The following is a 25776-nucleotide window of genomic DNA, read 5'->3' on the forward strand; positions in this document are numbered from 1 at the left end:
TGCTGGGAGGAACAGAAATCACAAATGTTGAAGCAACAGATTCAGAGGTCTGTCTCAGCAGGGTTCACGCAGCCACAGCATGTCCCAAGAGCATGCAATAGCCCCGTTGTGCATTTGAGGGGCATGGCAAACAAGAAAGGAATTCAGCATGAATGTAAAGAATGAAAAAAGCATCACTTGGTGGTTATGCAGTGTTATAAATTGCAATAAGGTATGCTGGCAGCTGTCACAGTTCTTCCCCATTAGCATTAATAAGACACAGTAGAATGGAATTAAAATGATTTTACTGACTTCCTAAAAACAAACATTCAAGCTCTCTAAAACTACGCTTGACTTTGATGAGGTCACAAACTTGACAGCGAATTGCATTGGAAACTCATTACTATCTCTATTGCAGTAACAACTAGGGAAGCCCCTAACCGATACCAGGGCTCCTGCTGCGCAATCCAGAACATGCACAAGTCAAATAGATGTGTACCTATGGAAACAACAGTCTGTGTTTATTTACAGCTGAAAGAGGCCAAGACAAGGAGTAGGAGCAGAAAAGTACTAAACACAGGCAGTGAGTGGCTCGGAAGTAAGTAACTGAGTAGCTGATTTCACTCAAATACTTGAATTTCAAGAAAAGCATTGCATACTGAAAGCAAGCATACTTCAGACATATCAAGCATTCAGGAGCAAAACTGATAGCTCTAGGCATACAACAGTGGTTTCCTAGAATATCTCATGAGAGTCTGAACACCTTAATACCACAAGTGGCCTATACAGAAATCACACAGAAATTGCACCAATTTAGCTAAACTGGTTTGCAAATTGACTTATTTACATCAGAGCTAGCCTCTGGTGCATTCCGTTAAGTGTGGGAAAATTGGTTTGGAAGCCAAACTAAGCTAAATGAGTACTGGCCACTCTTACCCTCATTGAGCCATGGTCATACAAGCTTGTTACACTGATTTAGGTAAATCAGCTTTAGGAAAAAATTTAGTTAAATCAGTGCCAATTCTGTATTTAGGCCACAGATACGATTTACTCTTTTTTCACTCTTCACTTTGCTTATTTCTCAGTAGTACAGCTTATGTGAAAACAAATGTATCACAATGAAGTAGAGAGCACAAATGCCTATTTCAGTCACACATATAGCAGAATTATATTTAAAACACTCAAAAGGGGATTTACTCTGTCCAAATGTATGGATCTCTCTCAGCTATTTTTAATCATCTAGGCCTGCATCTCTAACTATTAAGAAGATGGGGAACGTAGATTCCTAATTTTAGGTGCTCTGAATTGCACCTCCTGACTGCCTAGCTGAAAAATTATATACCACAACGTTTGAGAACTTTTCAAGAAGAAATTGTGTAGAGGATTCTGTAATAGGGACATAATAGATCTGCAGATAGGATAAAAAAATAGAGGCAGTTCTCACTGCAGTTTTAAGCTTGTAAATCTAAGAGTGTTCGAAAAGAGAAGAATATTGTTCATTATATTTAACAGTGATGAGCTGTGAGTCTATGGAGTTGGGTTTTTTTACATTACCCACTAAAAGGAGGGGGAAAAAAGGGTATGGACTCTGCCCAAGCATTCTGTGTTGCAGGATCAGATATCTAAGCTCATGAGATGTACCACTAGCTCTACAGATGTAAAGACCCACACTTATGGAATGGAGCCTTGCTGATGAATCTTTCTACAGAGGAGCAATGGGTTACCTAAATTTAGAAAGTCCTCAAATGATAAGAAAAAATAAATAGGAAAAAAAATAAAGAGGAAAAACAACTGAATTAGAAAAATAGGAAATAGCCAAAAGAAATTAGTTTGTTCAAAAAATTAACAAATTTATGAAATAAGGATGATGATGATTCATATGCTTGACTAAAACAAAGTCAGGAAAAATCTAAATTTAGTGCAGAACTAGAACTGTCTCTGACCGTGCATATCTATGCAGAGTTTTCCTTTCTACACAATTATCAATAAGGTGAACCTCTGATGAAAGGTGTCATAAAATCATCATTCACACATACCCATTTTCGTATGTTTGGTTGTTCCATTTCTTCCTGTTTGTTCCAAAATAATTCCAATTTTCATAAAGTGGTCTGATTATGAACACAGACAAAGCAGTTTATCAAGACTGTCTGACACTTTAATTTCCATCATTTATAATTCAGGAAAAGGGGTACCACAAATCTCCAAGCTTCATTTTCAATTTTTACTTTTCTTCCTCTCCCTTTCTGAGTCTTCATCTTAATTGAATACATAGATAATAACTCTCCTAAACCCAGTAATAAAAATGTATCCTAGAGGTCAAGCAACATAGCATTTCATGTTATTTCAAGTCACTTGTTCTTCTGCTCATTTTTGTCACTCATTCTTCATATCAAACTAACATTAGCTAATAGCATTAACAGTGCTATCTTTAAAGACAGAAAACTGATGACACAGTCAAGGACAATGATTCCACTCATTTATGGTATTAATCCATAGCAGAAACAGTTCACTTTGAAATTGCCCTTGAAAATAATGTAATACTCTGACAACCAAGCAAAGGATTTCCAGTTCTAGATTACTTACAAGCATGACTTCTTTAACCAGTATCAGAATTACAGAGGCATGTTAAGTGAATGATGAAGCAAACGACCTCTTCTTCATTGCTGTGAGCACAAAAATACATTATAAATCATAACCACTACATATCACAAAACCATTTTTATTACCATAATATAAATTTACCACAAAAAAAAAAAAAATCTATAAAAAAGGACTCTACTACAAAGCTTCAGATAGCTTTTAAGACACTAAAAAACAGTAATTTGTATTAGCTCAAACCTGGGACTCCAGAGGCCATCACATTCCTGTATTCCAGACAAGAGCTGAAAGAAAATTTAGTCCTTTTCATTCTACAGAGAAAATTTAAAAATAAAAAAAAAGAAGGGCTTGTTGAACAGTTTCTTCTAGACATGACCTTTGACCAAAGAAAAGCATGACATAAGATCAAAGGAGGAATATGGGCTTAGAAAACATGTTTATTAAGTTTCTAATTCATTCATATTTTCCTTTATTAAAAGAGGGGGAATCTCTGCACTGGGAAATATAGAAAAAATTGACATCGTCTTTTAAAAGTTCCAACCCATCATTTATAGTTATCTTCACCTTTTCTCTGCAGAGCAAGACATTAGCCATTCTTGACACTATATTCTGTGGTTCTCTCCCAAAAGAATAAAAACCACTGCTAGCTGATATCACATAAATGTAACTTTTGCAGAAGACTACCCTACAATGGACTACAGCTCACCTATTTTTCTTAGCCTCCAATAACTTAAAAATGCTCTCTTTGTTTAAAAAAGTAGAAGAATAACCTGGTATCTGAGGTTCCTCAAAGTCTTATTAGGGCACTTTCTTACTGTTGCAGTACCAGTGTTCTTCCAACAGCCACCCTAAAAAAGGTTTTGAGATGGAGAAAAAGCCTTGATTTGAGTATGTCAGTTCAGAATGTATAGTATAGCTCCCTTAAGATAATTCCATTCAAGACTATTTTGTAAAAACTAATGAGCTAGAAATAAAATAAAAAAAAATCTCTGTGCTACTTAGTGGTTTCCCTGAATTTCAGATATTAAACATTTATCTTACGAGCCTCTTCTCTTTAACATGACCTATTTTTCAGTTTCCTATGAACTGAAAAAAAAAAAAAAAAACAAACCAAAAACAGTGTGCAGTTTTCTTGAAAATCACCATATTATAATATTCATAATATTGGTACGTATGGGTATATACTTAACTCAAAGTGTTTTGTCTAACAGTTACACCTCAATGCCATATATGTTGCATATTTCCAGGCATTTAACTTCAAAATCTCCTATCTAAAAAGCTACAAATGCTGCCAAACAAGCACCACATTTGACAGAGGGTTATGCATGAGCACAGTGTCAAGATTGAGAGCTACTGACTCTCTAGAAAAATAAAAAGCAAATGCATGTACAGGATCACATTCTGAAGTTTACAGAGGTACACTGAATTTCTGCCATTTGGATACAGCTTCATAGAGATTCATGGTAAACTGAAAGTTTTTGGTTTGTTTTTTTATTTTTTTTTTAATTAAAGAACTAAGTGTATAATTATGCCTAAGAAGACTGTGTAGCTCTGTACAAATGGGCATTGAGGCTTCTCTCTGTCCTTTTCCTTTCCCTTCTCCCCTTCCATTTATTCTAATCAGCTGAAGAATTCCCAAGGATTGTGATAAATGCAAATATTTTCACCCTACAAAACTGTTAACATATATTTTTTCTTCCCTAGGCAACAGAATAAAAATCCAGAAGCAACTATAACCAACACAACCTACATTTCAGGGCAACACCAGTCCCTAATTTCCTGAGCCTCAATTAATTTGTGGTCTTCAAACAAAAAAACCCTCCCCAACAGGCCTTTTCTTTTCTCTCCCCTGGCCTTTCTTTTTATTTAATTGTCATTTCAAATGTATCATTTTTCTTCAGCATCTCCTGATTAGATTTTTCCTTTAAGATCCTCTCTCCTCAAGGTCTTAATGTATTTTTTTCAGATTGGTTTCCTATTTATAGGCGCACTCAAATCCTCTAGCACACTTAGCTTATCAGTTTGACAATGCTCAGTCTGTCCAGGACTCCCTGCATATTCTAGGAAATCCTTTCCCAGTTCAGAGATTGCCAGACTAATGCGGGAAGCACAGTGTCCATTTAAACACAAATACCCTTGATTTGAAAGAACAGTACTATGAACTCCAATCTTTACAAAAAGCATGGTGAGTATTTAGTTTGATAAGTTTTGAAAATATTTTGAGATATTAAAGTATCACAGCAGTGAAGGAGGGCCTTCTTAACATCTAGTGCCAAATTCAGTTTAAAAACCACTGCAGCTCATTATCATGGCTACCAGCTTGTAGCTTTTTCCGGGCCAAAACAGTCACTCATGCCAAGAATTTGCCGTTACCACTAGGAATACATCAAACTATCTTTTCATGTTAGACTCTTGTAATAGAAGGTTTGGTTTTTAAAGTTATATGATGAAACAAGATCTGCCCCACACTCCTGGTTCAGAACCAGCTTTGGCAAATTCAGAACCATGGACAAGATCAGCATGGTGCACGCACAGAAGAGAAAGCATATGCAGCAGACTTATAAAGCTATCATTCTATAAACTTTCTGTTGCTAAATCCTTTACAGTTGGTTTATTACTTGGAAACGTGCATTCAATTCTAAATAAAAGATTTTACATTGTTTCACGATCAGACATTACTCTGTGTAAGGAATCATGCTGAAATCCAGCCCTGCTTAGTGCAGCTATTAACAACACACCAGAGAAGAACTTTTCAAACTTCAAAGCCTCAGAAGAAATCCCAAAAATGCAGCTTTTTTCTGTCAAGGCTGTAGGCAATGATCATTTCAGGTAGAAAAAGAAACTGAGCTCACTTGTTTATCCTGCATCTTGTTCCAAAGCAGTTAACTGAATGAAGAAATTGCTTGCCTGGCCGTGATCAGAGCAGACTTAACACTTGTCAACTGCCGTCTTTTAGAATTAATTCAGCCAATATCACCACATGCTTCAAGCACATCCCCAAATCTTGGCCAGATATAGCTGGATGTTTTGTGGGTTTTTTTTGCAGCACAGAAACATAGCAGTCAATCAATTAATGAATTTCCTGTAATAATTCAGTACAGCTTCTCTGATATGTAAAAGTAATGTGGCATCCTTTGCTGAACTGGGAAGGGGTCTTTGTGGAGGAAGAGGAAAAAACCAAACTAACATCATTGGTGCCCCCAGGCATCTGTAAAAGCAGATCTTCAAATACTTCAACAATTTTGATGGCAATGCTCTTGTTCTCCGTGGCTTCCACCACTTACAGAACAATTCAGATTTCTGATCAAGTTAGCAAAATGTTTGGCTTTGATTACCCTCAGTAAGTTTGCAGATGACACCAAGTTGGGTGGAAGTGTTGATCTGCTGGAGGGTAGGAAGGCCCTACAGAGGGACCTGGACAGGCTGGATCGATGGGCCAGGGCCAGCTGTATGAGGTTCAACAAGGCTCAGTGCCAGGTCCTGCATTTTGGTCACAACAACCCCATGCAATGCTACAGGCTGGGGGAGGAGTGGCTGGAGAGCTGCCTGGCAGAAAAGGACCTTGGGGTGTTGGTTAACAGCCACCTGAACATGAGCCAGCAGTGTGCTCAGGTGGGCAAGAAGGCCAATGGCATCCTGGCTTGTATCAGGAATAGTGTGGCCAACAGGACCAGAGAGGTGATAGTGCCCCTGTACTCGGCACTAGTGAGGCCGCACCTCGAGTACTGTGTTCAGTTTTGGGCCCCTCACTACAAGAAGGACATCGAGGTGCTGGAGCGTGTCCAGAGGAGGGCAACGAAGTTGGTGAAGGGTCTGGAGCACAAGTCTTATGAGGAGTGGCTGAGGGAGCTGAGGTTGTTTAGTCTGGAGAAGAGGAGGCTGAGGGGAGACCTTATTGCTCTCTACAACTACCTGAACGGAGGTTGTAGCGAGGTGGGGGTCGGTCTCTTCTCCCAAGTAACAAGTGATAGGACAAGAGGAAATGGCCTCAAGCTGCACCAGGGGGAATTTAGGTTGGATATTACGAAAAACTTCTTCACCGAAAGTGTGGTCAAGCATTGGAACAGGCTGCCCAGGGAAGTGGTTGAGTCTCCATCCCTGGAGGTGTTTAAAAGATGAGTAGACATGGTGCTCGAGGACATGGTTTAGTGGTGGATTTGGCAGTGCTAGGTTAACGGTTGGACTCGATGATCTTAAGGGTCTTTTCCAACCTTAACGATTCTATGATTCTATGATTCACAATAAACTATTAAACAACATCTTACTCATGAAAATGCATTCAGCTATACAGGAAGAATTCACTCATCTCTATAGGGAGAAGTCACAGCTAGAGTTCCTGTGTAAGTCAGTCTTGTATATGAGAAACAAGACAGAAAGGTGGGTGTTATTTCAGAATTAAGGAACAGTTATTACTTACTGCTTTGGAAAAATCTCTTACTAAAATTTGCAGTAACTCAATTACAACACTGCCCTGTGCTTAACCAATGCTGATCACCAATATAGTTGAACACAACTAAATAACGTATTAAAAAGCAGCAAAGAATAGCAACAAGCTTTCACTAAGCAATGCAAATGCTCCTGAAATACAAAGTTAGGTACTATCGTAAGTATTGCTCACACTGGGCATTCCTTTGGGATCTTGGCTTTCTTTTTTTTTAAATAGAAGTCTGATAAAATGCAACCCCTAGAAGTACAGCCTGCAAGCTCCACCATTCCCCCCCCCATATCTAGTGATGGTGATCCTTAGCCACCACACTTCAAAAGCAGGTGCAGAACACAACCAAGAATTAACATATCATTGAAAATATCAAACAATCTTTCTAATATACTGCAGATCAAATTGTTAGAAGAGCCAACTGTAAAGACTGACCAATATTTCTCATTTTAAAACTGTCTACTCTGTTGTGCCAGAATTTAACTGCACAGGCCGAATGCCAAATGTCTTTGCAAATGTTCAGCAATCTGTGAGAAAAATTGAGAATTACATTGTTTTCAGTTGTATTCAATTCTGGAAACCTTTTATTTCAGAAATGTTACCATTATGTTTTGAAGGAAAAACTCCGACAAACTGTATCTGTGCCAAACCTCACCTTAATTCGATTTCTTTGTGTTCGCGTGCTGCAAAGCAATTTTTATTAACATGACTGAAGAATTTTTTTCCCATGTAGACCCTGCCTCAGTCAGTTCACAAAATGGACAATGTTTTCTTATTGAATTCAAAGTTTTCTTTTTTCCATGTTGTTCAGGTGTGGGATATATGCCTCCTTATCTGAATACACTCTTCCAACACTGCTCTGCAAACAAAATTATCAATATAAGGATTTCCTCTCATACTCATTACTGCACATATCCAAATGACTACACACTCCCAGTTTATTCTCAGCATAGATCCATGCTATGAAGTGAATGAGGCAAAAGTCTGGAAGAAAAAAAAAGAGAAAAAAAAAAGGGGGGGGAAGAGGGCCACGATATGATTATGTATGCTTAAATCTTTGGGCACAGAAAACAGCAAACTATCCCCCAACTTCCTTTAAAAAATACCGAGGCTCTCCTTTGCACTATATTTGACAGTCACCAACTAAAGTAAAACTCGCCTTTATTTTACTGCATTATTTGAGTGCTGCATTATCTTTTAAGTTATTTTTTTATTTTTTAAGGTAAGAAAACATTTGTACCTTCCCAGTTTGCAGACTGGGTGAACCACAATGGTGCAGTGAACCACAGAAGATGTTACGGCCTAGCAAAGACATAAACCTGGATCTCCAGAATTCCCTGCTAGCACTTTAGTCATTGAGCCCTCTTCACTCTCCATGTCCCTCCTAGCCTGGCCAAATGAGTTCATCATAACACAATTCCTACACTATTCACAGCTTTCACTATACTGTGACCTTCTGCATCTTCAGCTTAAATGTTGGTTTTGTGGTTTCATGTTTCTCTTCATTCGGTATTCCTCACAAGAAGCAGAGATGTATGAACTCGACTTGAACTGATCCTCTCTTCCTTCTAAAAAAAAAAATAACTAAATGAAAAAATACAGATAAATGAATAATAAAATAGGTTGCAACACTTCAAAGATGAAAAGTCATGGTGTTATCAACATGACCTGATGAAAATGGTTACTAAATCTGATTGTATTTAATATATCCCCTTACCAACAGCTGAAGAAGGGAAACCCGCATCCCTGGCAGACATGATTTTCTTAAAATGTCTTATAAAATAATATAAAGAATATATAGATTTTTACAGTATAAGAATCAGTAGGGTTCTAGTGCAATTCTAGATAATTTAACAGACAAACTTGACCTTTTTATAGGTTTTTGAGCCATTGTGTGTAACTTTATAAAAGCAACATAATTACTTGTCGTAGGATGTTTGAAATAAAGCCGTAGAAAGAATAGTCTCCTCATTTACATTTTATAGGTGCTTTCCATAAAAAAAAAAAGAAAAGCACACCACAAAATATTGGTTTGCTCTGGAATAATTAAGTACTTTTTAAATGACATAATGCATGTCATAATACAGAAGGGACTGCACAAAACACTATAAAAAAATTTCCATCTTGATTTAGTATTCATCGCACAAAAGGTAAAGCTCTCAAGTATGGAAGAATTTCCTTACATCAGTCAGCCCCTCTCCCAGTCACAACAGTCCTTCAGCCTCTGCTTGGCTTGCTCTTTTAACGTGTTCTTGAGCTCCAGTTACGTATGTGGAGTTATGCTTCCTGATGTAACAAGTGTAAACGCAAGTGCTTTCTTGAGAAAAGACATCTTATATTGGCAGAACTTCCAAGTGAAAAGCAACTTTATCTTGTTTTGCTGTTGCAGTTTTTTTGGGGTTTTTTGGTTTTGTTTTGGTTTTTGTTTTGGGTTTTTTTTTTTAAAAAAAGACCTACCGATCTCCTGCCTAAGAGCCTGAACCAGCTGGCCATTTATGACAAAGTTAAACCAAAGGATAGAGATTTTGAAAACAATTAAATCTCTGCAGGACTGTGAAAACAAGGGATCCATTTAGACAAATTCAAACACCCTTCAGTGAGACAAAGTTGCAAAGTGAGTTCAGAACCTTCTCACAGCAACAAATCTGCATTCAAAGGAAACTTTATAATATGCCAAGTGCAGGAAAAAATTTAATTGGCCCTGAGAGTCACCCATAAGATATACATGCACAGAAAACAAGATTTCTTTAGTTACAGAACTGCTTCACGTTTTTCCTATTTTTAGTGAGATAAAATTTATAAAGAATAGAACACTATTTCTATCATCAAACATGATTAACAAAATAGTACAAGCCAATATAGTAATATATATGTATATCCAGTAAGATAGATCTATCATATTCAGACAGTCCACAAAACTGTACTTGAACTTATAGCTGGGAGCTGAATTAAACAAGTAAAAGCAAGAACATTGAATTAAGTCATGAGATCTGGGATGCAGTCTTCTTCATTAAAATCTTCAAGGACAAATACAAAAAAAAAAAAAGAAAAAAATCTTCTTGACTACCATAATTACAGGTTAGGAACACCAATAGATGCATTTGTTTAGAAACATATGTGTGTGTGTGTGCATATACATACATATACACACACACAAAAATATTTGCATCCATATTTATATATACATACAAAAACTCCACCCAAAGTTTGAAAGCACCAGGACCACAACAGTTCTCCTCCTTTGTCTCAGACTCACATTTCACCCGTTTCTGCAGTGCACACAGTTGTCACACTGTACTTGTCTGAACAGTAGAATTTCAATGAAAAATTTATGTCACGCATTTTCCTTTAGCCTCCACTATTGCCAAGACTTTCCCACCCAAGACCCACCCTTTCTGGAGGCAGCATTTTACTCAAAGTATGATTAGGAAACTGGAACAATTACCTTGTTATTTGAAAATTGCATTGCAGGTAAACAAAATAAGATTTGCAAAGTTTGTTCATTATAATTACTAATACACACATCCTGATCTGTATTTTCCAGGAGTACACAAAGAGTAGCAGCACAAGACAGGAGTTTCATAATTTTCCTCATGCTACTTTAGAAAGTTAGCTATTGATATTTGAACAAAAGCAGACATTACTTCAAAGAGGATTGCCTTCATCTCATGAGTCTGTCAGGATTGCAGTGCAAGGTAGGTTGTTCTAATGAAATACAAACCCAACATGAACTACATCTGCACTTCTCTAGACACTAATGGGTACATTTCTGCTACCGAATTTAAATGTATTTTTAAATTGTTGAGAACACAAAATCACTGAAGTTTTGCTGGGTTTTCATTTCAATAGGTGATATATGCCATCACACTTTCAAAGAAAAGCTGCTAACACATCTACTAAAGGTAGTATTAACAGTAGAAAGGCATTTATAACTATCATTGTACTTCAAACTGTAGCAGAATGCTTAATTTTATTACAAAAGCATTGGAAAAGGAATTGATTCAGAAGTATTAGAACAGCCAGTCATTGGCTCAGTGAAGTGCAAGATACTGAATACAACACGGTAGGGCTGAAGAGTGAGGAAACAGGTAACCAAGAATGCACTCTGAGAGCCTCCACGGATAGTTTTGTAGCTGTCACAGCACCTGGATTGAGGTGGAGACCAGCTGCAAGACTGTACCTACCTACAGTAGCTGTTTCAAAAATGTAATAAACCTAGTCATTAGAGAAGTAATTTTGAAAAGATCAAAGCTCCCTTCTCACTTTAAGATTAAAGAAGTGGCAACTGCAACAAGAAGCATAAGTAGCTAAACATGAAGTTTAAGGACAACCATCTTCCATCCTTAAAGCAACAAACATCACTCAAAAAAACCCAGACATGCAACACAAAATGCCTTTGCCAGTTTTAAGGTTTGGCTGGCTATATTGTGATAAACCAAAATAATGAAGATACGTTCTTTGCTTCAGTCCATAATGGATCATTTTTCACCAAGATGTAATTTTCCCTTTTATCAAATATTTTCTCTTTTTTAATTCTCCCAGCTCATTTGTTCTGCTATCGAGGCACCAACTTAAAACACGCAATGGCTAACCAAGGAGACCCTGTAGCTGCAATGCATCAAACCAATTTTGTTGACCATTCACGGGTCACTGAAACATCAGCTTCACATGCCTGTTTTGGAGAAAAATGACAAACGTGACCGTTTCTTTCTCCAAGCTGCACAGGTATATCACCTAGGCAAGCAGGAAAATAAATTCAGCCTGCTGTCAAAAGTCTCAATCCTCAAATTCAAAACTATATTCAAATAGCCTCGAATACAGCCAGTAATAAAATTTACTGGACAAAGGATGAAGTTGCCTACGGTGTTTAAATCAATTTGTTTAACATCAAGTATTACCAGATAACGAACAGATAGTGAGTTATACAGCAGAGCTGATGTTCAATACCTGCGCCGAAATCCTACCCTGCTTGATTTCTACCCAAAAAAAGCTGTTGATGTCATTTATTATATGCCATTTACTATATAGACTTTATTTTTTGAACCATGAAAATATGAAACATAATAATTAAGTAAAAGGACTTCATTTTCCATTGTAAGGGAAAAGAAGGTTGGAAGACCAGAACTTATTTATTTAGAATAGAACAGACTATTTCAGTTGGAGGGGACCTACAACGATCATCTAGTTCAACTGCCTGACCACTTCAGGGCTGACCAAGTTAAAGCATGTTACTAAGGGCATTGTCCAAATGCCTCAAACACTGACAGGGTTGGGGCACCCACCACCTCTCTAGGAAGCCTATTCCTGTCTTTGACCATCTTCTCGGTAAATAAATGCTTCCTAATGCCCAGTCTAAACCTCCCCTGGCGCAGCTTTGAACCATTCCCACACGTCTTGTCACTGGATACCAGGGAGAAGAGCTCAGCACCTCCATCTCCAATTCCCCCCCCTCAAGAAGCTGTAGAGAGCCAGAACACAGTTCCCATTGAGTTCTTTTATGTTTTGTTTAAGTAATTTCCCAGACTAATGCAAGAATGTTTAAGATGAAATCCAAATGTGTTTGCACATCAATTATATCCTAAAATTCAAATGGAAAACTGAAGGTAGATATCAGACCTAGAATTGAAAATGCAAGAAAACTCCTTTCCCAAATGTGATCAGAAACTAGGAAGACAAATAAGGTTCTTCTCCAAACTATCTGGATTAAACCTAGAATACTGCAAAATTCCTGTCAGAAAAAAAAAAACTGCATAACACTTGGGATGACATGAAAAAAAAATCTAAGTTAACTTTTTCAGCTCCTAACAATCATTATCCTATGAAAATTAAGATACTCCTGAAACCAATTATTCAAAATAATTGCCATTCATATGGGTAAAGGATTACTAAGTGCCAACGAAGAAGATAAAATAGACAGCTCGCTTGAAAAGTACAGAGAATTTTTGAATACCTATGTAAAAATAAGGACTAATGAGGCCATCTCCTTTAGTATTGTCCAAGAACTAAAGAAAGTTTATAACCACACGTTTGTTTACTTTAAAAACATCTTTTACATTGTCCTGTAATAATTTTCACCACTACTTTAAGAAAAAATTAAAAATCTGTGATTGCACAGGCTTTATATAAAATAGTAATTACTACATACTTGATTACCCTCAGTCTTATAGCAGACAGCATATAAAAGCCTAATATATTTTGTGAACATTTATGATCTGAGAAATTAAATAGGCCAATAGAAATATGATTAGAGGACATTATTCTTCCCTCTACTTAAGAGCACCCGCCAGCAGGATGCCATTTGGGATGGTTAAGCACTCTCACTCGGTGCTGCGGCAGGCACCAACGCAGTCCCCTTGCCAAATCATCAGGAACTCAGCATGCACTCCTTAATATTGCAACAACATGTACACGGCATTTCACAGCACTGTTCTGTAGCCCTCTTTTTCACTCTACTGAACTTCATCTTCTCCAGTGCAATTCACTGAAAGAGAATTTTCTCAGCCGTTAATTGAGTTTCAGCGTTTGATTTCTGTTGCCTTAAAATCCCGCATACTATCAGATCCCTAGTATTGGGGTAGCCTTGAGCTTGTATCAAAGCAAGCATTTTAGTGTGGTGGAAGTCATTCCCAAATAAGAATTATTTCTCTTCGGATAAGGATTAAACAGTTAAAAAGATTACTGCTAGACAGCTAGTACTCTACACATTATCAAAACCAAACCCATAAACTTCAAGAGATACGTCACCTTTTTCAAAGTCTAGGCACACCAAAAAAATATAATTTTGTATGCTATACACTAATGAAAATGTAAACACTTAGGAAACTAGACTTATCTCAGAAATAAGACTAGATGATAGTGTGGTATATTTAATGCATATTAATGAACTTTACCACATTATTCAGCACTGGGGTAAGAGACTGTTCTCTGTTTACAGCATTTTTCAGGAGCACATCAAAGACCTGATATCTAAGGTTCACCTAGAAACACTAGAAAACTACAAAAGGTTGTCTGCAGTAAGAAAGGACTGAATTATTACACTGCTGTAATAATTAACCTACTGGTATAAAGACCAAAAACACAGCAATATCTCAGAATTTTCAACTTAAAGGCAGAGGGGAAAAAAACAACACACACTTATAATATATAATTGGATAATTTGGGTTTTAAGCTTCAAGTCACCACTTCAGTCAAAAATTCTGTAAAGCAAATCACAAATCACAAGAAATTGTATTTCATGTGACTAGATGACATTCTATTTTTAACACTACTGATTAACAGATGGAAGTGGAGGTTTTTGTTCAAAAGTGCTTTAGTCATCATAAAGTACTAACAATGATGTTAATTAAACACATTTGTGGAACTAAAAAAATCCAACCGTGTGATTTCATGTTTGTTCTCTACAGCTATTTCTACGTCTCTCTCTGACAAAATTACCATTTAGTTATATCAACATATACATGTGTATGTCACAAGAGGTAAGGGAACATACCAGGTCATCACTACAACTTGAATCTCTTTTATCATGTTGATATTCCAAATATTACCTTATCTATATTTTTATTTACCTAGCTACTTTACTCACGGTAAAAAGAAAACTGCAGAAATCCCCACAAGTTTCGACACTGAATCAATAATCTTATGTAAATCACACTGCCAGAAGTAAGGTCTAAAGAAGAGTTTAGTAAAGAGAATTAAAAGGGAGCATACTATCCCCATCAGGTGCTAAATATAGAAAGCATAAACCCTTTCTTTCCAGCTGTGGCTGAAGGAAACCATGTTTCCCCAAGGTATGTCAAGAGTCTGAAGTGCAGGACGACCAGAAGGAGTCTCTGCAGAAATGAACAGCGCGGAAACAGCACTTGATAATGAGAAGAACTTCTCTCTTCCATCTTAAAACTGCTGGACAGCAGCACTTCATAAGAGATTACTAAAATATTAAAAATTTGTATAGGGATGCCTTTCCTCTTCTCTGATCCTTCTGCCCCAATTGCAAGGTAACTTCACAGGAAGAGAACAGGCACTTTCTGCCAATGATCATTGAGGGAGAAAAGGACAAGCACATTTTACACAAACTTCCCTTAAAATACCTTAAAGTTCCTACAGTGGAGGAAACTAATCAAGGATTTGGGATTAGTCCAAATTTTGAACTTGTTTGGTTATGACTCAACACAAATTCACCAAAACAAGCAAAAATGCCAACTTCTTCACAGAGTATTGATCAATACATTTACCTTGGACTAAACACCAGACACTTTAAGAAAATAGGAACCTCGAAGGTACCCGTTTTCTTACATCACTTTTTTCGTATCCTGACTGTATCATGTGACAATGGCATGATAATGTGATGCCTCATCTGATGGAAGCATTGACACCTATACAATATTCACCAGAAGTTGTGAGCTCTTCCTCCCACCACCATCTCAATCAGTGTGAAGGTAAGTTCTCATCCCCAAAGTAAAACATTTAAGAATTTTACCATGGTAAACAGAACCTGACAGATAGCATACCACATATTAACTTCACAAAGGAAGGGAATGTGGTCTGCCAGATTTCTCAACTGAAAATACTTCTCCCACCTTTATTATCTTGGGCTGTTTGTGTTAAGCTAATTTCCACTTCCAGTTACACCAAAGCAAATTCAGCATAAGTCCATTAACCGAATTATTTTAGAGTCATTGGCAGACGAACCTGGCTGTATGCACGTGCACATACGTAACAGCTATTTCTGAAATGATACAACTGATCATCTCTGTGGCATTCATGTCAGAGCCATGACAAAATGCTTTTCCCAGATGAATAAGTGACAGCGAGAAGCCTGTGTTCGATGGGAAGAGGAAGCCAAGAGCTGGCTTGTTTCCATGGAAACAGTAGCAGCATCAGGCAGAACAGCTGTAGAAGAAAAGGCAGAAGTTCGGGAGGCAGAAATCTTGCAGATTTTACCTCACCGATACGTCAGTGTCATCAGAGACCATCTACATTTAAGGTAGCTTAAGCTAGTTTATGTTGAATATGTCATGTATTAAGCTACAATTTCCAATTAAGACTTTTAAAGCCAACATGCCGGAAGTACATTAGTAAAAATTACTTATAATGGGTTTTAGACAGCCCATGTACACACGAAGCTACAGAGTGTATGAATATCTGTAACAGTGATGCATTATGATTTTTATCATTAGGAACGAATCTTGCTGTTTCTTTAAAAACAACAGCTCCCATAGTCTAAATGCTCCAAGCAGAATGACTGGTTTTCACCAGTTTAGGCTAATGGACTCCTTTCCCACTTAAAAATAAACTCAGCACTTTGATTACCAACAAGGCAAAAGGAATACCCTCTTTTCAGTTTCTTTAGCAACCTTTACTATTTTCTTTGCATACTTTTATAATCATTCTCAGATAGAAGACACCTGCATAACTCAAAAATTATTAAAGGTAAAATCTAAAGTATACTTGCTTTCCTTGTTGGATAAAAGACAGAGAGTAAAGATTTGCACATATAAATTAAAGGGTCTTTCTATTTGTTAAGAAAGCAAATAAACTCTGCTAATCACTATTAATCTACAACTGTGTATTCTGAGATTAACATATCTTCACCACTCCATTCATGATGTCTCAATCGAACTATCCCCGGCAGTTTTGCTTCCACCAAAAATAAAAACCATTTTGCAGCATGAACAGCCAAAGCCCTAAATTTAACCCACCCCATTCCTTCACCCTAATACATGACAGGTATCTAGGTACCTGGAGAAAACGTAAGCAAGCCACCAAATAAAGACATAAGTTATATTTTATAAGAACGCTCTCCAATATGATTTCCATTGCTTTAACCTTTTGAGGGGATCTATAAAATCATATTTTCTCCCTCTCCCATCTCACTCATTTCAGCTGATTCTTCCTACAACCATCCTCACCAAATGTTCAAAGCTGGTGTAGATGTTATGGGACACTGAAAGGAGTCTCTGACTGTAACTTCATGTAAAGCAGTAGACAAGAACTTCATATTTCCATCCAACAATACCGCTCACTGCTCAAGCCCAGCTCCTCATGTCACGATGAAGCAGCATAAGATCAGTATTTTTAAGGACACTTGCAAGGCGTAAGTATCTTGATGCCTAGACTGCAAGGCTTTTGTGGGTTTATTTGCATTTCAGTGAATATTTACAACAAACTTTACAAATACTTGCTAATTACTTTTTATCCCTCCCTTGTAAACCAAGTAACTATGATCTTTCCTATAGATAAAGACCGTACAGCAAAGCAGTTGTGTAACTTGCCGTCAGATGCTGAAAGGGGGGGGTGCTGCAGGCAGCGCCTGCTCCAGTGCCCTGGGCCACACTGAGTCCCGTGCTGCTGAGTTACCCAACTTCACAGAGAAGGGGACAGCGCCTGTGAACAGATTTACAGTCTTCTCAGAAAGTGAAGGCTATATAGCTATGAACTTTGTTAACCCCAGGGCCATTTTTGAGGTCCTGCACTAAGTACCTGAGCAATCCATAATCCTTGGGAAAAATCAATGACAAATACTAATTACTTCTTTAAACAGCATCACGTTTCAACCATTATTCAAAAGTAAAAGGCCTAAAAAGCTTGCTTAATTTGAAATGTGATATCTGAGACTAGCACTGACATTCTAGGTCCTGCTGGGCATCTGCAGTCACTCTTTTAAACAGTGCGTAATTATGCCTCTTGTACTTTCTTACAAACTATTTAGACGTATTTTTGCACTTTACTAAAGCATAACGAGTACTTTGCACTTATGAGCCATCAAAGGATACCAAAATCATTTCCAGTTATCAACTAGTCAAACTCACAATACACATGTATGATTCAGCTAAGAATCGGGTAAATGTCTGTTTCAGAGATGCTTAAACCAACGCAAAGAAAGATTTAGTTGCCCGATGCTTCTCCTCTTATGACAGTATCTTACGCTAGTAGCTTTCCAAATCTACATAATAGCATTCTGTCAAATAGCAGTTTGTGAATGATTGCTCTGTTAAGCCTGGAATGAAAGGAGTACTGCTGTACTCTTTAATTTCATTTCACAGTCTATGACACCCAAAACAATAAAATGAAAACAGAAGTAATATTCAGATGTAACTCCTGAACTTTAGAAACAAAGAACAGTGTTGAAGGTTTCAAAGCAATTGTACATACATGGATCACATTTCATATTTACAAAAAACATGTTTGGTAGATGTCACTATCTGAATAGCAAACTGCATACACTAAAAGGTGAAATTTTTTTAGAATCTCAAATAAAGTAAACCTTCTTGTCAACAAACTAGTTTCACTATTTATATAACATCACTGGATGGTCTTGCTAGAATAATCTTGTGCGTGCACTATCCCCCAATATGTTACCATGGCAACTTATATTTGAATTTCTATAAATTTCTATTTTTAGAGATCACAGTTTAGGATAAAGACAATCACAAATATTAAGTACCATTTCGTTAATAGAAAATATCCCATTTTTATCATCATCATACTTCCCAGAACAGACATTGCTGAAGTTAAATCAGGCAGCAATGCTAAAAAAAATAATTACCACAGTTATTAAGAAAGTTTACCACTAAGCAGCCTCAACATGATCTAGAGTGGTGTATGAGTCAGTAGCTAACGCTATGAGGCAAAGATTGATGTTCACTGAGTTTTGTCTTTATTTCAGTAAGGCCAGGATTTCACTCAAATGTTTTTGGAGTTAGTCATCATTTCAGCTGAAACAAAACAAAACTGTATTTGCCAGAATACTCAGAAAATAATGTCTTTGTTTCAGGTGTGGGAAAGTGTTGAATTGACAGTAACGTCTCAGTGCCAAACTAAGGTTACCATCACCTTAAGTTACTGTGTTCAAGAGTGCTTACTAAGTGCCTGCCAGTCCTTAAATACACATTTACTGAATACTTTAAAACTTGCCAGCAATTCTCAAAGTTGTCTCTCTACCTGAAAGATCAAGGTACAGAGTAGCAACCGTAAAGAAAATGAAAACACTGATTTAGACACTGTTGTTACGGCTCTGACACTGCCTTACTCTGGCTGCTTCAGGTTGAAAATAGAATAGAATGTTTAAAACTAGTTTTTAAGTTATAAAAAGGTAAATACCTTCTTTTCTAAGAGACGACTATTGCTGTGTCGCAATTTTCTATTCCAGTGTTAACGATGGCATTCATTTTGCAAACTCGAAATATCTTTACCCAAGTCCCTGACAGTTCAGGATGGTCTAGTACAGATGGAAAATTTGGAGAGCAAGTGCCTACAGGCTCTGTCAAAGAGTGGACCGAAGTGGACTGAAAAACCAAGTGACAGCTACAACTCCAGGGTGCAATTGCAATCAGCATGCCTACCTTTCTATTTCTCCTGATATCTTCCATTTAACATTTACTTCGCACTCCTCAGTTCTCCAGCAAAGTTGAGTGGAAAGATTCCCTGTTGTAAAAGCTGCAGATTCGACGCTGTCAGCAACTTTCCACGAAACGGTAGGTGAAAGACAACCTGCAGCACAATCACCGCGTGCACTACTGTTTCGTCAGGTGACAGCCAAATTTCCTTTAGGATTCAGACAGCTAAGATGCGAGCAACACGGGTATGTCATTGATGAGCAAAGATATAGACACTTCTGGTAGTTTTTCTTCAGAACCAGTCCTTTATTAAAAATGCATTTCAAGTATCAGCTGGAGCCAGCTGTCAAGGGAAAACGTATTGGTGGGCAACCTTCAAAAACGTAAACAACGCTGGCACTCAGCAAGTGACAGTAATAACTACAAGGACGTTTACTTTCTGGTTAACTTACCTCACTAAGCCCACAGGAGTTGCTAACATTCACAGAAACTGCATCAGGCCATAGGGTACAATTCAGGAAGCCACTTAACCACACGCTTACGGTCACATCTATAAGATTGCCAGTGAAAACAGTGGAACTAATCGTGAAGCGAGACCCACCATAACAGCACTTTCTGCAGGATGAGGCTTAGCTCTGAATACTTCACGGGAATCCTGGTAAATATGCTGCAAAACACTTATTACCATTTTATAATCACACACTTCCAATTACAAGTTATTTTTCTTGTATTGCAGGGAGGATTTGCTGGTGGTTACTTTTCTCGTTGTTGAATTCAAGGCACCGCTGTGTATTTCTCTCAAAGGAATTACAACCATTTTTTTGCTCCAAAGCCCTGGGTTAGAAAGTGAACCCGCATCGCCACTGACAACAGCAACTAAAAGACGGAACTAAAATCCAAATCATCAAAGTAGAAAGCAGTCAGCATCAAAATCTAAAATCCCTATCTAAATAACGGAAACCTAGTATGAGCATTTAGTACTTTGTACCCATAGCCTCCGTCACAGAGCCCGTGAGGGTCACCCTGAGAAATCAATGGAGGAAGAGCCAGGGTGACCCCCTGTCACACTTACTTCGTTGAACTCAGATCACCTCCCAGCGCAGACAGAGTGAAGCTGGGAAAGGGCTGAGGTCGCTCTCCTGCACTGCTGTCACCACCTCACCCCAAACCCGAGACCTCCGACAGCTGAGGGAGGAATGATGGTCTCCCGGTGCGGCCAGCTGCTCCAGCCCCAAACGCACCTCCGTGCAGGTGCTTAGAAAGGATGAAGGCACCTTGGGGCTGTTTCTGCCCACACACACACACAAACGGGTCCCACAGCGAGCAGCACCTCCATACCCCCACCCAGGCCAGGCGGGCAAGCGTGGCTCCCTCACAGGCTCCTCAGGGCACGACTCCCACCTCGCCCCGTGTACACTCTCATGGGTTGACGCCAGCCCAGCGGGACGCCCTCACTGCCCGACATTGCCTGCAGATGCAGAGGCAACAAACACCACTGCCCCACAGGGGCTGATGTTGCCCCCCATGCAGCAGCCCACCAAAGCATCACCTCCGCACCCCCACCCCAAGCGGGACGAGCTTCCCCTCGACGGCCCGTGCGCCTGCCTCCCATGCAGGGGACCATGGCGTGTGCACCCCTGGCAGCCCCTCGGCCTCCCCAGCCGCCCCGGGCGGGAGCGCCATCCGTCCGGCGGCGCTTACCCTGGCGGCCCGCGAGGAGTAGGGGTCCTCGAAGAGCGCCCAGACGCGGGGCTGCAGCCGCCTCCAGCGCCCGCCCTTGCCCTCGGCGGTCGCCCCCACGTCCTCGATGCCCAGCCTCTTGGCGGCCAGGTCGTCGTCGTCGCCGTCGGGGGGCGGCTCGCCCGTCAGCAGGTCAGGCGCCTCGAAGATGTCGAGGGCCTCCTCGGCGTCGCGGTGCTGGCGGTAGGTCATCCAGCAGCAGGGCTCCACGTCGGTCTCGTCGATGCCCCAGAAGGCCAGCTCCTCCTCGAAGAGCGGCCCGCAGACGTCGGCGGGGCAATGCAGCTTGCCGGTGCGGTAGTAGTTGAGCACATAGGCGAAGACCCCCGGGTGCCGGTCGAAGAAAAACTCGCTGGCGCCGCCGCTGCCCCGGGGGCTGCAGCCGCTGCCGGGCTCCGGGCAGCCGCCCGCCGGCGGCGGCGGGTTGGGGGGCGGCGGCGGCGGCGGCTCCTCGCCGCCCGGGGACTCGCTCTGGGACTCGCAGGCGAGCAGGGCCAGGCGGGTCCCCGGCAGGGTCTTCAGGGTGCTGCGGTAGGTCTCGTGCCGCGTGCCCCCCACGTTGAGGATCACCCTCTCGTTGTCCTCGATCTTCCCCATCGCTCCGGGTCGGACATGACTGGGGAGGGCGCGGGAGGCGGCAGCGGGGATGGGAGGGGGACGGGGACCGGTCGCTGGGCGGATGGGGGGTGGGAGGCAGCCGGTCGCGGGCAGGTCCGCGGGGGACGAGCTTCTGCCTTAAACGCAAACAGAAAGAAGAGATCGAGGAGAAGCCCCCCCAAGCATCACCGGGGCGGGGCTATTCCCCGCCTGCCCCAGCCCCCTCCATCCCGCCGCGATCTCGCCGCCCCGCGCCGCCGGGAGAGCCCTCCCGGTCCGCCCCGCCGCCACCCACCGCCGGGCAGCGCCGCCGCGCTCCTCCCGCGGAGGGCTCTCCCGCCCCGGGCACAGCTCCGGGCTCTCGCCCCGCTTCCCCCGAGAGCAGGCTACCGAAATGGCACTGCTGCTTCTCCCGCGTACGGATCCGCCACCGTCCCCACCCCCTTCTCCCTCGCGGGGCTGCGTGAACCGAGCTGATGGAATAGAAAGTGTGCGGTTAATTATTTAACGGGCATCTATCTTTTATTATCCTAACAGCTTAAGGAGAGGAAGAGGGGGAAAAAAAAAAAAAAAAAGGATTAGAGGTTTGTCTCTCCCCCCGCCTCTATTTGGGGAGGGAGGGATTGCTTTTGGAGAAGAAATACCAAGCCCCCCAGCAGCTCAGGCAGCAGGCACACCCTCGGAAAAGCTGCCTGTGTGGAGCTCGGCTCGCTACTTTCTCAGACAAATCATGAAGACGAGCGTGCATCCCGGGGAAGAGCCGGCGGAGCAGCACCGGGCCGCCCTGGGCTTCTCCGCGCTCCCTCCCGCCAGCCCCTCTTCCAGCCCGCCGCTACCTTTGCCAGAAAGTGGCTCCCTTCTCGGGCGGGCTCCGGTTGTGCGTGGCGGCGGACGCCGATTCCCAGCCGCTCCCCGTGCCTCTCTGCCGGGCGAGAGCTACTTGTTGTTGTGTTTTTTGTTTTGGTTTGGGTTTGGGTTTTTTTTCCGCCTTCAGGTAGCTGTTTTACCTCCCTCCATGCTCAACTCCGAAAGGCGTAAAAGCGGCTGCCGCCGCCCGCTCCCAGATCCCCCTCCCTTCATTTTACGAGAGAGACGCCGCCTTTCCTCAGCGGGGCTGCGAGCGAGCATCGCCGGCGGAGACCGGAGCCATGGGCGGCGGGTCGGGGCACCTCGGGGGACCGGTGCTGCCGTAATCCCAGCGCCTCTTCGGGAAGATGAACCCAAAGGTGAAAACGCACCTCATTTGGGGCTGAAGCTCCTCCCCGGGGCGGGGGCAGGGGCGCCGTCCCTCCGCACCCCTCCGGCCCCCCACTCCCAGCCCCGTGGGGCGGAGGGAGGCGACAGCAAAAACAAATACCACATCTACTCCGAAAAAGGCAACACCACCTCCGCTCCTGCTACATGTAAATTTGGTTCACTTAAGGAAAACACGCGGGAAGGGATCGGAGCTGAGAATAGCTCTTTTTTCGGAGGAATGCAGGAAAAGCAGCGCCTAGCTCCAGGTGACTGCGGAGAGGAGCTGCTCAGCCCCCCCAGGCGAGGGTCCTTCGCCCGGCAGGCCTGTGCCTGCAGCGCCCGGGTCGCCCAGGGTCCGCAGCCTCGGGGGATGCGCCCGGCGCCGGCCGACTGCGGCGGCGAGGAGCGCCCCGGCTGCGGGGAGCCCCCGGGGCAACTCCGGCGCGGGCCGGCAGCGGGAGGAGCCCCGGCCTCCGGGGGTCGGGGAGGGAGGCCTCCAGGAGAGGGGATCCAACTTTTATGTCAGCTGGAAAAAAACAGATACAGTGCAGCGGGTACACTTCATACTCGGTACGCTTCATGCGCTGGGGGATGGAAGTTGAGAGTCCCCAGTAGTGCATAAGGAAGCTCAATGCCTGTGCCAAAAAGCCTCTGCCTCCAAGCCAGCTGAGTTATTTTCTACAGCCTGTTTTACTGATGCCTGGTTTCAGCTGGGTTGGTCAAAGGGAAAGAAGCTTCCAGTCCTGGAGACAAGATGCACAAAATGAGAGGTGATCCCTCTTGCCGCTTCCTCAAAAGAATTATCTTCCTCTGCACCAAGGGTATTCCCTAGCATGAAGTAGGGTAATGAGTGAAATACCGGTATCTGAAACATCCCCCTTCCGCATCAGAGCCTTTGGCTGGGCACTTGCTGGCATTGGGAGGGTAAAGCCCTGCTGGAAGCGATGCTCAGAGGACACTGTGCTTAACCCAGATCTGTCTGTATGTGGCATCCATGATGTAAACACAGACTCTCAAAGCAGCAGCAACTTTAAGAAATGGGTTTCAAAAGCTTTCTCCAGATGTACGTTTTGAAGTTCCTAAAAAAAAAAGGCAAAATATATCCTGCCAAAGCAGATATAACCGGTTAGTGAAAACTCCCAAGAGCCAAAATTAATATTCAATTACATAGTTGTAAATCCAGTGGAAAGGACTCACCCGTCCTAAACCAAAGCAACGCTGCTCATGCCATACTTGCTTTTCTTTGCACAGGGGATTTTTCTGAAAAGGGGAGATAGAGAAGGAGGGAGTACGACAAAATGAATATTCATTGTCTTCTCTCTGACCTACGAGAGGTTTCTGGAGAAATGCTATGTATTAAAGCTCTGCAGTATTCATCCATTATGGAAAACCATGGGGTGGCAGTAGCTGCCAAAACACTAGACAAACTGTGTCATCACAGAATACCAGGACTTCCCTCTGAACTGTCACTGTCTGCTCAAGTCCCACATCTGTGCTCAAGTTACAAGACAAGCACTCCCCTCCACAAAAAAAAAAAAGAAAACCACACAAACAAAAAACCCAAAACAAACCATCAACAAAACCAAACATAACCCCCCCAAAACCCACGCCCCAAAAAAACCCACCCAACCCACCCAACAACCTGACACCTAAGACTAAGAAGGATGACATCTCATAAACAAAAACTTTACAGTCATACCCCTTAGTGCCAATGCCATGAAAAAGGCGTGTATTAGGACAAATCTGTTTATGCTCCAGACTTCTTAAGTACACAGGGTTTTTTATTGCATGGGGAAGGATAAGCCACAGAAATAATTTTTCCAATTAGTAAGAAAAGGAATGGTGTCCTCCAGAATATAATAGTCCTTCAGTCACGTCAAAATGTCCATATTCTACAACATGTCTGTTACTAAATATAATGCTATTAATGTCTCTGTGTGTCACTCTTCCTTGTGTTTTCAGCATGTGGTAGACTTCTCAATAAAGGATGAAATTATATTAGACATTGACTTTCTCGAGCTGACATTTTCTTGAATGACAATGTTCTACATAGGCAACTGTAGTAACATTTATGAATTAATTTTCCCCTATAAGAGACTGACCTGAATTTTTGCACTCCTCAGTGCTTCCAATAAAAGTGGAAGCATGAGACATAGGTAAGAGAGAGAAATGCACGTCCTGAGTCTTACCATAAAATGTATCTGCAATTGAAAAAAGAAAAAAAAAACTGTTTACATATACGCTCAAACATATTCATGTAATAGTTCAGTAGAAACATTTCTGTAGCTCAGGATTTGGCGCTTTCTTTGAGGAACTGAGTGACACTGAGCAACGCACAACCAATTTTCCCTGCTGGATAGGTATTATGAAAGGAAAGGTCCTATGTTATTGTTTTAATAGCAATAAAATCAGATGTGAAGACCACTATCAGAAACCCAAGCCAAATGAGCATTTTACTTACTAGCAGCAATCATTCTTCTTGCAAGCTTGAGTACTGCAATGCGAAGTCATTGGGTTACCAGCTGTCGAACAGTAAAAGAGTAAATGGAAGAAAGGACTTGTGGAAAAGAAAAACAAATTTGAGGACAAATGCAGCATAGCCCAGTTACAGTCATGCTCAGAATCACCTTCTGGAGGACCTCTGTCCCTGTTGACTAGGGTGTCCCTGGGAAGGTTAACCTGCCCAGCTACCATCTGTCTTCCTGAGGAGGACATGAGAAGCAGAAGCCACCAAGTTTTTTAGTGCAGGTCACCATTTCATATTTTTCATGTGATGTTGTAATTGGGAAACAAAAAAAATCAATTTTATAATGGAAAATTATAATTGAAGACAGCGCAACACAGCCAAAATATAAT

At 41.4% G+C, this 25776-nt stretch overlaps 1 protein-coding gene across 13 annotated transcripts in view; it reads right to left on the reverse strand.

The window, feature by feature from the left end:
* KCNC2 (potassium voltage-gated channel subfamily C member 2) overlaps nt 1-23188 on the reverse strand; it is a 104645-nt gene extending 81457 nt beyond the window's left edge. For 11 of the 13 annotated variants that reach the window (XM_087766249.1, XM_087766246.1, XM_087766241.1 and 8 more), the window contains exons 1-2: nt 22521-23188; nt 21049-21821 (exon numbers count right to left, since the gene is read on the reverse strand). In XM_087766249.1, coding sequence (XP_087622375.1) covers nt 21049-21684 — 636 coding nt within the window. In that variant the 5' untranslated portion in view covers nt 21685-21821; nt 22521-23188. Of the gene's footprint in view, nt 1-21048; nt 21822-21979; nt 22050-22520 lie in introns of those variants that run through there. The other 2 variants (XM_087766237.1, XM_087766238.1) reach the window with 2 other exon arrangements.
* Between the last annotated feature and the right edge of the window lie 2588 nt (nt 23189-25776).

Source organism: Nipponia nippon, unplaced genomic scaffold (assembly GCF_047370975.1).
Source record: "Nipponia nippon isolate SJK-2023a ecotype South Korea unplaced genomic scaffold, ASM4737097v1 scaffold_3, whole genome shotgun sequence".
NCBI lineage: Eukaryota > Metazoa > Chordata > Aves > Pelecaniformes > Threskiornithidae > Nipponia > Nipponia nippon.